Source organism: Ovis aries, chromosome 10, assembly GCF_016772045.2.
Source record: "Ovis aries strain OAR_USU_Benz2616 breed Rambouillet chromosome 10, ARS-UI_Ramb_v3.0, whole genome shotgun sequence".
NCBI lineage: Eukaryota > Metazoa > Chordata > Mammalia > Artiodactyla > Bovidae > Ovis > Ovis aries.
In genome coordinates, this window is record NC_056063.1 from 76,261,456 (window position 1) to 76,276,626 (window position 15,171).

At 41.4% G+C, this 15,171-nt stretch overlaps 1 protein-coding gene across 2 annotated transcripts in view; it reads left to right on the forward strand.

The window, feature by feature from the left end:
- Positions 1 to 15,171, forward strand: part of PCCA (propionyl-CoA carboxylase subunit alpha) — a 378,551-nt gene that overhangs the window by 120,701 nt on the left and 242,679 nt on the right. For both annotated transcript variants that reach the window (XM_015098256.3, XM_060394658.1), the window contains exon 8: positions 8,647 to 8,683. In XM_015098256.3, coding sequence (XP_014953742.2) covers positions 8,647 to 8,683 — 37 coding nt within the window. The remainder of the gene's footprint in view (positions 1 to 8,646; positions 8,684 to 15,171) is intronic.

A 15,171-nucleotide genomic window follows, 5' to 3' on the forward strand; every position in this document is an offset into this window, starting at 1 on the left:
GCTCTGGGAGTTGGTGATGGACAGGAAAGCCTGGTGTCCTGCAGTCCGTGGGGTCGCAAAGAGTTGGACACGACTGAGCAACTGAACTGAACTGAGGGTGTATAGCTTTTTGTACACAGATATACCATTTCCCCATAATGTCTTGAAGCAGTGATTTTTTTTTCTTCAAAAGCAGTCACATTTTTGTTCAAAAACCAGCTGATGTAAGTAAACTCCCAAATAGCTTCCCGTACAGATGAGTAGCAGGACTTGGGTCCAGTGAGCCCAGAATTTGGGGTTGGTAAGTAGACTGTGGTGAGAGAGGGAGGAGAGGTGTCGTCTGAGTGGCAGATGGTGGAGGTGGTATTTGACACCAACATCTCTAGGGAAGAATGGGGTGTTCAGTGTCGGGGAGGACTATTTGAATCTGCATCTTTGCTACAGATTTTCCTTCCCTTCCCCACCCAAGACCAGCCCCGATCACCCACTAGGAGGAGTACTCAGGTCAGTGGATCCAGGCAAGTGTGCTGGAGGTTCCCCTAGACACATTTTTTGTGGTGTAGCATCAGTATTAGTTCCGTATTCTGTATCATGCAGTTTCAGAGTGAGTGATGATCCCAGGATAGAACACCCAGGGCCAAGTAGGAGAGAACCACGCTTGATAGTTGAGGGTGCGGGCTGCCCATTTTATCACATTGCCAACCCTGAGTGCTTACTTCTTGCCAGACTCTGTTCTAGCATGTTTCATCTGTTACTGATTTCATCTTTTTAATAATCCCTAGGAGATACTGTGTCCATCTTACAGATGAGAAAACCTAATTCCAGAGAGGCACACTGGTAGGTAACACATACACTGTCAATGAGTCCTCATTGGAGCCCATGCCTTTTGGCCCCAGCACCTTTGCTCTTAGCTACTGAGCCTCACTGCCTTACAGGTGGGTGCTCTAGACCGTTAACAGGTACACTGTGGTTAGCTGCTCAGTTGCGTCTGGACTGTGGCCTGCCAGGCTTCTTTGTCCATGGGATTCTCCCTTGGAGTGGGTTGCAATGCCCTCATCCAGGAGATCTTCCCAACCGAGGGATCGAACCCAGGTCTCCTGCATTGCAGGTGGATTCTTTGCTGTATGAGCCAGCAGGGAAGCCCAAGAACACTGGAGTGGGTAGCCTGTCCCCTCTCTAGGGAATTTTTCTGTCCCGGGAATCAAACTGGAGTCTCCTGCGTTGCAGGCAGATTCTTTACCAGCTGAGCTACCAGGGAAACAAACCCAGCAGGTATATTAGGCTTGCAGAAAAGGCAGCCAGTTTTTTTTTAGCTTCTTTCTACATGTTTGTGATCTGCTTACTCGGGGCTTCCCTGGTGGCTCGGTCGGTGAAGTGTCTGCCTGCAGTGCAGGAGACCCGGGTTTAATCTCTGGGTCAGGAAGATCCCCTGGAGAAGGGAATGGCAACCCACTCCAGTACTCTTGCCTGGGAAATTCCATGGACGAAAGAGCTTGGTAGGCTATAGTACATGGAGTCACAAGGAGTCGGACCCAACTAAGCAATTTCACTTTCACTAACTTGCTTATAGCAACATCACCTACCCTTCCCACCATATTCTCTGGAAAACAGGATTTTTCACGGTTTTATTCTTGGGTTGGATGATAAAGCTCGCTTAATGCAAGCGAAATAGAGGAGTAAAAGAAATGGTTACTGGTTCTGTTGGCTTCTTTCGTCTTTCTCCATTTCTGGAACTGCTGCTTTAGAATTTATAGCTTAATGCTTTCCTCCAGTGCTTCCCTCATCAGTATTTCCATGCATTAAATAACTTGAGAAACTGAGTTTAGTTCAAGGCAGGTTGGCATTACAGAATGAATGACAGGAATTTTTATTGCTTGAGGAAGAGAATCAAATGATGTCATTGGATTATTTCTCCTACCTCTAGAGTTGAAGTCATCAGGATTAGTCAGTCAGTTCAGTTCAGTCGCTCAGTCGTGTCCAACTCTTTGTGACCCCGTGAATCACAGCACGCCAGGCCTCCCTGTCCATCACCAACTCCTGGAGTTCACTCAGACTCACGTCCATTGAGTCCGTGATGTCATCCAGCCATCTCATCCTTTGTCGTCCCCTTCTCCTCCTGCCCCCAATCCCTCCCAGCATCAGAGTCTTTTCCAATGAGGCAACTCTTCGCATGAGGTGGCCAAAGTACTGGAGTTTCAGCTTCAGCATCATTCCTTCCAAAGAACACCCAGGACTGATCTCCTTCAGAATGGACTGGTTGGATCTCCTTGTAGCCCTCAAGAGTCTTCTCCAACACCACAGTTCAAAAGCATCAATTCTTCGGTGCTCAGCTTTCTTCACAGTCCAACTCTCACATCCATAGATGGATGGAAAAACCATAGCCTTGACTAGACGGACCTTTGTTGGCAAACTGTGACCCTTCATTTTGAAAGCTAACTACCACGTTAAGTTTGACTGTTTAAAAAAATTAAAGAAATGTTCATTTTAAAATCCTTAATATGGGTAGCATTATATATTTGTTTTTAACAGCAGGGTTTTTTTTTTTTTGGAAAATATAAATGTCAAAACTTGAGATTGCCTGATGCAGTGAGAAAAGTGCTTGACTGAGAGAGAATTAAGACGTGAGGGTGAATACCCGGAGCTGGTTTTGCCCAGTGTTGACAATATTTCATCAAAATGTTAGGGCAGAACTGGAGCCTGTCTGGCTCTTGAGCCCGTGCTCCAGATTAATGTACAGCACACCCTTTCTGTGTGTCACTTAGATACGGGAATTTGGACAAGCCTCTCCGTCTCCTTGGATACAGGTTCACCCCCTTCTAACATCGATGCTCCTGAGATGAGAAGTGCTGTTGGCACTGGAGTCAGTCATTCAGGAGATCGTCCTGTCACAACAGACTGATTTCTTTGGAGGCTGATGGATGGTTGTTTATTCATTCAACAAGTAATGTGTTGATTTGCTAAGCTCTGGGGATTCAGCAGAGAGAGCGAGCAAGCTAGTCACGTCGCTCCTGGAGATGAAGTGCGGCAGGGGCCGTCCTAATGGAGGGGCAGGGTGTAATGTGATCACAGGGCAATGATGCCTAACCTGGCATAGGACTGGAAAGGCTTTCTAAAGAGAGTGACGTCTGGGTGAGGCTCGAAGCAAGCACCCCTCACTTTAAGAGAAAATGGTCGTTTGTCTCTCCCCTAGACTGCCGCTTCCCGGCTGGACTCCACAGATCCCGTTCACCTCTCTCTAAAGAAGTCATCTGTCCACTCCTTCATTCCTTCTTTCACTCAGCAGCTGTTTCTTGCATGTCAGGCATTGTTCTAGGCACTGAAAGTATATCGCTGAGCCAACGGGACAGAGATTTCTACTCTTCTGGAGCTTACGTTTTAATGGGATCAGGGGCTACACAGGGTAAGACAATATACAAATAATAAGTAAATTCTATGCTAAAAGTCTGTCAAAGGCTGCCAAAGTGAGTCCCCTCATTTCCTTGCTCTTATGCTGGAGTTCATGCTTTTTTCTGAGGCCTTGCCTCACTCTGCAGTGGGCTGACTCTCAGGCCCCAGTCTCCCTGACTGTGTTCCACCGTGATTTCATTTCCTAGGTCTCTTTTCAAAGTCGCTATGTCTGAGAAGCCTCCTGAGACCGTTTTTGAGTTCGAGATCCCCTGTTGTCATGTGCCCTCTTCGCTTCTGCAGCATGCCTCTCGGTACTGATTTCTTAGCTGCCGTGCAGTCATGTTTAAGATCTGTCTTTTTCTCTAGGCTATAGATTACAAGAGGGCTGGGGTGTAATATTGTAATTTTTTACTTACAGAGGAGCTTTTCTTGTTCTGTCCTGTGCCTTCAGGGCCTAGTGTGGGACATACAGTACTGTGAGTCGGTTTGCTGAAGGTGGGGAAGGAGAATAGAGTTCTGGCTGAGCCAGGTTGGCTGAGGAAAGGCTGGAGAGAGTGCCTGGCATTGGGATGGAGAGAGACTAGGATGGACTGGTGGCTCAGAATGACAGGAACAGGCATGGAAATCCAGTGAAGGAGCTGAGATTTCGTTCCGAGGCAGCAAGAAGTCATGCAGATTTGAAGCGGATATTGGGATTAGACTATATTCTGGGGGGCTTCCCCGGTGGCTCAGCAGTAAAGAACTCACCTGCCAGTGCAGGAGATGCAGATTCAGTCGCTGGGTCGGAAGATCCCCTGGAGGAGGAAATGGCAACCCACTCCAGTATCCTTGCCTGGGAGAAATCCCATGGGCAGAGGGGCCTGGTGGACCGTCCGTGGGGCCGCAAGAGTTTGACACGACTGAACAACTAAACCACCACCACCACCACTGTATTTTGTTAACAGCTCTGGAAATCACTAGTTAGATAATTGGAATAACACCGTCGGGTGTGGCAGATTGGCTGGCTCCGCTGGATCTTTGTCACTGTGCACGGGCTTTCTCTAGTTCTGGTGAGCCGGGCTGCTCTTGGTCCTGGTGCTTGAGCCTCTCACTGCAGCGGCTTTCCTTGTCGTGGCTCCCAGGCTCTGAGCTATGGCTCTGTAGTTGTGGCACACGGACTTAGGTGTCCCCTGGTGTGTGAGCTCTTCCCGGACCAGGGATCGAACCCGTGTCCCCTGTATTGGCAGGTAGATTCTTTACCACTGAGCCATCAAGGAAGCCCTAATTTAATTTTTGAATTATGAACGTAGGGTTAAATTTTTATCTTTATTTTTTTTTAAAGTTCAATGTGAAACTAAGGGTATGCAATGAGAAGTAAAATTTCCCCCTTCCCCCAGCTCTCAATCCTGTTTTTGAGCAGTAACTCAAGCTGAGTTTTTTAATATGTCCGTACGTAAGTTTTTATAAGCATTGATGTATGTTTTTCTGTCTTAATGTAGATGAGGTCACATGCTGTGTATTGTCCTCTAACTTTCCTCTTCCCCCCACAGTGTATGTCGTATTTTGCATCTCTTTAGTGTGTGAGAGTCATCTTCTTGAAACCTAAACCTGAACCATCTTTCTCCTGCCTAGTGCCAAGGCATTTGAACCAAGACCGAATCCCATAAGGTCCCGTCAGAGCAGACCACAGCTTCTACCCGTATCGATGCTTCCTCCTGCCCTTTTCTGCCCCATCCTTACTGTGCTTCTGCACCGAGCTTTCTAGTCTAGGGTTGTCATGCATGTTGCTCCTTTTGTCTAGAATTCTTTCTGTTGAATCTTCCCATGGTGGCTAACTGCCGTTCCCTTCGGGTTTCAGTTTAAATTTTGCTTCGGAAGCCCCCTGTCTGAGCGATCTTTCTAAAATGGGTTCTCCCTCTTACTGGCTGCCTCTGTACCATTGGTTTCCATGGAACATTTATTTCAAGTCTCAGTGGATTTGTTTACTCTCTTTTCTGTTTCTCTTATTTGGCTGTATGTTCCGTGAGGGCAAAATCTACTTCATGTGGTATTTCCCTGTAAATATTTTCCTAATTAATGCACAGATGGATGCATAAGAACATATGGAGCAATCTCATTTGTTTAAAAGGCTGTGTAGTATTCCATGTTGATATGTGAACCATTTATGGTACCCGTTTACCAGTTTCCCTAGTTAAGGCCTTTTAAGTTTTTGGGTTTTTTTTCCTTCTGATTTTCTTTCTTTACCAAACCACCACCAACCAAGTGAAAATAATAAATGTCTTTATATATGTCTCTTTGTGCGTGCATGTGAGTATATCTGTAGAATAACTTCTCCAAAATGAAATTTCTGGGTCGAAAGATGTATGCCCTCACACTTTTGATAGATACTGACCGTTTCTTTTTAAAAACATTATACCCAGTAGGGAGAGTAGTGCTGGTTCTCCTTCAGGTCACCGCTCTTGGCTCTTCTCAGACACTGGTGGATGAAAAGTACTGTCTCGTAATTATGATTAAAGTTGAACATATTTTATATGTTACCCTTTTAAATTTCATTTAATGTAAACTTCTTATTTAATCCTTTGCCCATTTTTTCCTGAAGACTGTTGGTCTTTTTCTTGTTGGTTTAATTCTTTTTACTAAGAATTGTTTTTCTACCTCTAGCCCTGTAGGGAGGGCTTCCCTGGTGGCTCAGATGGTAAGGAATCTGCCTGCAATGCAGGAGACCTTGGTTCGATCCCTGGGTTGGGAAGATCCGCTGGAGAAGGAAATGCCAACCCACTCCAGTATTCTTGCCTGGAGAATCCCATGGACAGAGGAGCCTGGTGGACTACAGTCCATGGGGGTCACAAAGAGTCAGACACGACTGAGTGACTTATCACCTTCCCTCACGTTCAGCCCTACAAGGAAGTTACACTGTGGGATGCGTCAGTGCCATTGAATTTCGAGCTATATTGGGCTTTTTATCCCTTTAAAAGTAGTTTTATAAATATATGTGCTGAGAGAACGTATTGGAGCCAGATGTACTTAATAGTTTATTATTGAAACTGGTAATAGAGATTTTTAGTGTCTAGTACATTATATGTTCTCAACAAAATAATTCTGCAGTGAATTATTGACAAGTGAAAAGCTAATTTTAAAGACTATTTGATTTTACTTGGAAGGTCATTTAGTGAATTTGCTTTTCATAGTAGGAAAACTTAAGCATTACCGATTAGTTAAGACACGAGATGATTTTGTGGTGGTTTGTACAAGAGATGGATTTGTAATAGCTGAAGAATTTTTGGAAGTTTTGCTTTGTGTAAATGATACCTCTCTCTGTACACAGTCCATCCCTAATATTTATATATAAATGCATGTTAAAATATTACTAATGAGCTAATATTTGCCTGTTAGTTCTCTCAAGGAAATGAATGTTTTAGATAGCAGGGTTTATTTTTTTTCTTTGAGTATCTTTTGCAAATATACTATTACATGTTTGAAAGAAAAGATATGTTAAAAGTTTCCTTCTAGACTTCTTATAATCCAGTCTCCATCAGCCAGTACTCTTCCTGTATTTTGTTCGCGAGGCACTAATTGTCTGCATTTGGCAGGTTTAACACTTCCTGACAGAGAGGCTATTAAGGGGAAGTATTCTCCAATAACTGTCAGTGGCTTGAACAAAGAACCTTCAAACTCAATGTGTGGAAACCACTAACATTCTTAAATGACCCTTTTCATGGAATTTTATCCCTTTAAGCTAAAATTTGGAGAATGTAGGGTCAGCAAAAACAGCAAGGTGTAATAAAGCAGTAAACCTTGATTTTTTTTTTTTTTTTTTTTGTGGGGAGGGAATAGAATGGGAAGTATAGATTTATCTCTGACTTGAAAACAATTGTTATTTGGAAAATCTCATTAGCAGATGTGACTGCTTGGAGTTTAAAAAAAAAAAAAGACTTAAAACTGATGTCGCTTTCAGGACCGCTTTGAACTTAACAAGCACCTATTTGTGGAGCAGACTGGCTAATGAAAGGAAATTAAATTTTTCTGACAACTTCCCCTGCCAACCTCCTTATTCAGGGGATGTTATTAGGTACTGAAGACTTTTAAGGAAGATTTTTTTTTTTTTATTAGACATGAATGAACCAGTTATAAACATCCCCCGCCCCCCATTTTGGGGGAGGATTCTGACATGGTTACTCTACATTTTTAAAGTATTAACGTAAAAACTTAAAAAGAACACCAGCATTTACTTTGATAGTTTAAAATTATTTTCCAAAAATTCAGGCTTTCTTACCAGCCAGTGGTTTCAAAACATTATTGTCATTCCTTGTGATAGTTTATGTCACCAAATTATTTAAAAAGTTAAGTTTACTAGGATTTACTTGAATTTAAATTCTTTTCAGCTTTTCTTTGCTGTTTATGGAGGAAATGTAAGGGGAATGTCCTATGTTGGGCGTGTTAGGTGAGAGTTAATGATCAATGAAATAGTTTAGATTCAAGGCAAGTTTTTGTGCATTCAATAGCATTGGTCACTATTTAGCAATGACTAATCCTTGCTTTCATAAACTCTTACCTTGTACTGTTTTATTTGTTATTGAAATAAAATTGACTTACAGTGTTACCGTGTGCTATTTTAGAATGCATTTCCTTTCTTTGGCTTTTGGGAAGTTCCCCCCCCCCCCCCCCACTAGATAGTTCATGAAATTTCAGATTTTTAATTTCTATTAACAAGGTACAACTGGTAAAGATAAAATTATGTGCCTGAAAAAAGGATTGAAAAAAAAAGTAATGGAGATTACTAAAGGAATTTTTTTGGGGGGAACAATTGGCAATTCCTATAGATACTGGAAATTTAGTTACTTTATTTCTGGAAAATCTGTCGAGCTCTTCCCAAACAATAGAGAATCAACTCCCCCTGCTGACAGAATCAAGGAAAACATGACGTATAAATATCAGAGACAGAAAGGAGCTGGCTGTGGACAAGCTTTAATGATCTGATTTATGATTCAGTATTGATTGTAAACATCTAAATTCTGCCCTTAAATTCCAGCCACTGCACCAAATCATTTGGCATTTCTGGTAGTGCTTCCTGCCGGCTCATTTCCAACTGCTTTGAGTCTCTTAATATAATAATGATGAGGTAGAATTTACATTCCACTTATGGTATTAATTTTACATTTCTCTGACTGAAAAGAGTTAGAAGGTTGTAAAATTGAACATTAAATGAATCGGAGGAGACAGTAGTGCAATATATGACTGCCCTAAAGACATTGTGCAATGGCTGATGGGATTAATGTTGAGTCTCATTTCCTGCTTTTTCAGGATGCAGATGAAGCTGTCAGAATTGCAAGGGAAATTGGTAAGTTCTTAAATTAACTTTGGTTGAGTTTCTGTGTCTTTCAGCAGATATGGTTGAGTAAACACGTAATACCTAATTCCCAGAGAGCAAATCGTACTTTAATAGCTTCAGATTTCTGATGAGTTTTTCCTCTGGAAGAATTTATCAACAGCATCACCCTATTCTATTATTACTGTGAATTTTAAAGAGTAGTTTGACCTTCATGATAGTTCTTTTGTAAGATGAAGTCACTGGCTAATTAAAAGAAAAAATTGTCTTAATTGTTCTTGAGACTGGATGGGATATAAGTTTATATATATGGAGTTGACCACAAGTTACTTAAGGGCACTCATGGTTAAAATGAGGATTTCCTCTTTGACAAGGCTCTTCAAGTTTTTACCTTTTCCTAAGATGTTAAATATCAACTTTATCATCTTGCTAGGAAAGAGAAAATACAATGTGAGAGATTAGAACAGAATATTCTATATTGGAGTAAAAGGTAAACTAAAGAACATTTTAATGACTGTTTTACTTGACTGTTTTATGTATAATTGCACTGGGCCAGTGCTTCCTGACTTTTTATTTTCAAAAATATCCCTGGCACTCTTGACAACTGGTGTATTTTTAGTACCTGGTAATTAAGAAAATGCAGGGGCCTAGCATTATCATGGATTAGTACTACTGTTGAATAACTGCAGTGTTGTATTAATCAGTTCATATTTGTTTACATTTGATAGAAATTTGTAGGAATAGGAGAGAGATTAGACAATGTTTGATAGCTAGGAATTCCCAGCATCTTAGCATTCCTGAACTGATAGAGCCAAGCTTTTCAGCACCCCACATTAACATTTCTTTAGTCTTGTTTTCTCATTAGATTGATTGTTTAGAGTTACTTTATTCATTCGGAGAGCATTGATTTGGCTGATTTGACTGATACAGGTCCTGGAGTTGAGACCAGACCCCAGAAAATCTTATTTTATCTGACTGTAACAGCTCTTCATTTAATCATTTCTCCAGGTTCATCAGAAAGCATTTCAGTACCTCACAGGAAGATTTGCTAGATTCTGAATAAGTTGAACTACATGGGCCTATTTTGGGGTTTATGTCTTTAAGAAAATCAACAGTTTCTGTCTCTGTGGTTTGAAATCACTGGCATTCCTCATAGCCTAAGAGGCTATAACCTATCTGCTGGCTTTTGCAGACAGTCTCCTAAAATAATTTTATTCCATTATGTACTTCTAAATGTCAAAAGTCATCTTTCTAGTTCTCGTTTAGGTATTATTATTATCTATGTAATAGGATGTAATAGTAATATCGCAGTAGTATCTACAAGAGCAGAATATTTGGAGGAATTTTTGAGAAATACAAAGAGATTAGGATAAAATCTTGAATTACACTGGTTTGTCACAATTTAAATTGTGAATCTTCAGCTCTTGAAAAATATCCTTTGTGTAAGTGACAGATTGTTTAGCTTGCTCTTTCATGTTTTGTCTTCCACTTAATTAAAAAAACAACAACAACACTGTAGCCTTTAAAATAACCACTTAATCACAACGGGACTCTGACCAGTGCTCATCACTTGGCTCTCTTCCTTTAATATTTTAATGCTGTGCTTAACCACACCCCGAGCCACCCCCCGCCCCCCGCCACTTCAGTTTTATACTTACTGAGGTTATTTTCAATTTGAGGCTCTTTTAATATCTGGGCACATCCTTTATGGGCCTTCCTCTTTCCTATCTTTCCTCTAATTCTTCCTCACTTGCTTCTTCTCATTTGTGAAATGGACGATTGCCATCATGGCTATTAAATATAAGAGTGCTAGTGTTTTGCTTATTGGAGAAGGAAATGGCAACCCACTCCAGTATTCTTGCCTGGAGAATCCCAGGGACAGAGGAACCTAGTGGACTGCTGTCTATGGGGTCACACAGAGTCGGACACGACTGACTGAAGCAACTTAGCAGCAGCAGCAGCAGTGTTTTGCTTATGCTGAAAGAAAGGGAAGCCATAAAATTTGAGGTGAAATAAAACATAATAAAGAACAGGGCAGGGTCATCAACTTTATAAAGCTTTGGAATTCCCCTGAAAGCCCCTTCTGAATCACTCCCGAAACCTCCCGTAAAACCTTTTCCCTCAAGTGCCAGCTTCTAAAATAAGTTAAATTACATACTATTAAAGTTTCTGGGTTTTCTGTATTGTTTGGCGATTCATCACTTTTATACTAATTTTATTGAGATATATCACATTTTAACTACATTTTGAGTTTAATGACTTCTCGTGAGTTTGTCCAAGAGTTGAACTGAACATTGATTCCCTGGTAAAATATGTTCCCTTTTCTAAACAGCTGAAATGTAATCAAACCTCTCAAACCTGTCCATTTGTAAGTTGTGGATGGTCATAACTATTCATAGATTTCTTTGTTTTACTATCTTTCTGGGTTATGTGGTGAAAATGAAATTGATCTTTTCTGTGGTTTCCTTCTCTCTCACATCTGTACTTTTCTTTTCTCCTGTGCGGCCCAAGGAGGAAACTGCTGCCTTGAGCATTGATGAATTAGGTGTTTTTTGCATAATAGTAGCTCTTGTTTATGGAGCATTTTTTCCCCAGTAGCAGGCACTTTTGTGAATGTTATTTCTAATGCTAATTCTCGTCTTAATTATTTTCATTTACATTTAAGAAACAAAGGATTAGAAATGGTAAGTAATTTGCTCAAGGTCGAAGAGCTACTGAGTGGTGGGGTGCTTCAAATTTAGGTTCATTTAGCTCCAGGGACCATGTATTTTTCAAGATACTTTGGTAAAACTAATAGGATTAGAGGATGTGGGCTAAAATTTGAGTTGCCACTTTGTGTAAAATAGTACAAGGCACTTAAGCATGTTATATGTGGAATTTAAGGGTCAGATAGCCTCTTATCATTGTCAGGTTGAGAGACAGTTAAGACTTAATATGTTACTTCTGTGTACTTGTTTTTTTGGCCTTCCTTTTCTCCCTCATCCTCACTCCTGATATTTTCCCTTTGACCTCTCTAAGTTTGAAGATACAAGACCTATTGGTCTCTAGTTTATCTTTAACCCCAGAGATAGACGACAGCAATCAGTGAGCTTGATTTGCATTACAGTTTGATCTGGATCAAAGGTCCTTAATACAGTCAGGCCAAAATTGATTCTTGAAAGAAAAAGAAATCGTAAATTTCAAATCAGTCTTTAACAACTTCCAGATTATTCTAATTCCTTTATTTGGCCTGTCTTTCTCACAGTTAAAAATCATACCCAATGTAAGTGAAAATTTTTTGGTCCTCAGGTCATCACACTGCAGACCTGTTTCTCCCAGGGCTTTTAGGCCTGAGTAGATGTCACATACTTGGTGGCCAACGCTGAAGCCCGAGCTCTATCGTGGCGCCCTTTCCCTGTCATCCTGTTGTCACGCTATTGATAGGTTCAGTCACTTCTTCATTCAAAATATCTCCCATATTCACTGCTCACTGTCTTGACTACTAGCACTCTCCTCCAGATCACCGTTGTTCTGGCGGGGACTATGATAATATTTTCTCTAGCCATTCCTCACATAGCAGTTGGTGTGATATTTTTAAACTCTAAATAATGAGGACTCACCCCATCTCATCCCACCCAGTCAATTCCTGCTTTAAACCCATTAATGTCTTTCCATTGCACTTAGATAAAATGAAAATTCTTTGTTGGGACTACAAACCCAGAATGATTTGACATCTGCCTTTCTCTCCAATCCCATTTTATGCTACTCACTTCCTTGCCTACCATACTTTAGTCACTAGCTTTCTTGAACACATCAAACTTAGAATAAGTTTTTGGGGATAGGGTGGGAAGCCTAGAACACTCTTGCTGATATCTTTCATATCTTGGCTTAAGTGTCATGTCTTCAAGAGAAGACACTCTAACATTTCCAGTCAGTCATTCTGTTTTATAACCAAGTTCTAAATCTCTGCAAAGTACTCATGACTTTTGGATATTTTTCTTGCTTGTTAACTTTTTCCTGGTGTATTATTTTGAAAAATTTCAATCAGACAATATTTTAAAAGGATTTTACAGTGTGTTCCTATAGGTGCTATGCTTTGCACACCTGTGTCCGACTCTTAGAGACCCCCATGGACTGGAGCCCGCCAGGCTCCTCTGTCCATGGGGATTCTTCAGGCAAGAATGCTGGAGTGGGTTGCAATGCCCTTCTCCAGATCTTCCCAACCCAGGGATCGAACCTGGGTCTCCCGCATTGCATGCAGATTCTTTACTGTATGAGCCACAGCAGGGGAGCCCAGGGATACTAGAGTGGGTAGCGTATCCCTTCTCCAGGGAACTTTCTGACCTAGGAATTGAAACAGGGTCTCCTGCATTGCAGGCAGATTCTTTACCAACTGAGCTACCAGGGAAGCCCCGTGTACTTATGTTCCCAACACCAAAACTCCATTATTAATCTTTTGCTAAATTTGCTTTATTGCTTATTTGTTAAACTATTTAAATTTTGGTATATTTCATAGTACATTGCAAATACCAGTATGCATCCTACTAAATACTTGAGTTCAGTTCAGTTCAGTTCAGTCGCTCAGTCGTGTCCGACTCTTTGCGACCCCATGAATCGCAGCACGCCAGGCCTCCCTGTTCATCACCATCTCCCGGAGTTCACTCAGACTCATGTCCATCCATCGAGTCCGTGATGCCATCCAACCATCTCATCCTCGATCATCCCCTTCTCCTCCTGCCCCCAATCCCTCCCAGCACCAGAGTCTTTTCCAGTGAGTCAACTCTTTGCATGAGGTGGCCAAATACTGGAGTACACATGTCATTAACTTAATTCAGTATTTGTATTACAATTTGGTTCTTTTAAGGCAAACTTTATATACAGTTAACGTGAACATATACGAAGTGTGTATTTGTTGATTTTGATATATGCATACCCCAAACACCACCAAGATGTTGAACATTACTGTCACCCTAGAAAGTTCCTTCATACTCAGTGCTTGGTCCTTACTCCCCCCACAACCAGGTTTAGAGACAACCTGTTCTCAATTTTTATACCAAATATTCTGTTCAGTCGCTCAGTCATGTCCAACTCTTTGCGACCCAGTGGACTACAGCATGCCAGATCTCCCTGTCCATCACGAACTCCTGGAGTTTACTCAAACCCATGTCCATTCAGTCGGTGATGCCATCCAGCCATCTCATCCTCTGTCGTCCCCTTCTCCTCCTGTGCTCAATCTTTCCAGCATCAGGGTCTTTTCAAATGAGTCAGTTCTTTGCATCAGGTGGCCAAAGTATTGGAGTTTCAACTTTAGCATCAGTCCTTCCAATGAGTATTCAGGACTGATTTCCTTTAAGATGGACTGGTTGGATCTCCTTGCAGTCCAAGGGTCTCTCAAGAGTCTTCTCCAACACCACAGTTCAAAAACATCAATTCAAAAAAAAAAAAACAAAAACAAAAACATCAATTCTTCAGTGCTCAGCTTTCTTTAAAGTCCAACTCTCACATCCACATGTGACTACTAGCAAAACCATAGCCTTGACTAGACGGACCTTTGTTGGCAAAGTAATGTCTCTGCTTTTCAATATGCTGTCTAGGTTGATCATCACTTTTCTTCCAAGGGGTAAGCGCCTTTTAATTTCATGGCTGCAGTCACCATCTGCGGTGATTTTGGAGCCCCCAAAATAAAGTCTGTCACTGTTTCCACAGTTTCCCCATCTATTTGCCATGAGGTGATGGGACCAGATGCCATGATCTTTGTTTTCTGAATGTTGAGCTTTAAGCCAACTTATTACTATCCTCTTTCACTTTCAACAAGAGGTTCGTTAGTTCTTCTTTGCTTTCTGTCATAAGGGTAGTGTCATCTGCATATCTGAGGTTATTGATATTTCTCCCGGCAATCTTGATTCCAGCTTGTGCTTCCTCCAGCCCAGCGTTTCTCATGATGTACTCTGCATAGAAGTTAAAGAAGCAGGGTGACAGTATACTGCCTTGATGTACTCCTTTCCTGGTTTGGAACCAGTCTGTTGTTCCATGTCCAGTTCTAACTGTTGCTTCCTGATCGCATACAGATGTCTCAAGAGGCCGGTCAGGTGGTCTGGTATTCCCATCTCTTTTAAGAGTTTTCCATAGTTTGTGGTGATCCACACAGTCAAAGACTTTGGCATAGTGAATAAAGCAGAAGTAGATGTTTTTCTGGAATTCTCTTCCTTTTTATATGATCCAGCGGATGTTGGCATTTTGATCTCTGGTTCCTCTGCCTTTTCTAAATCCAGCTTGAACATCTGGAAGTTCGCGGTTCACGTACTGTTGAAGCCTGGCTTGGAGAATTTTGAGCATTACTTTACTAGCGTGTGAGATGAGTGCAGTTGTGCCGCAGTTTGAGCATTCTTTGGCGTTGCCTTTCTTTGGGATTGGAATGAAAACTGACCTTTTCCAGTCCTGTCGCCACTGCTGAGTTTTCCAAATTTGCTGACATATTGAGTGCAACACTTTCACAGCGTCATCTTTTAGGATTTGGAAGA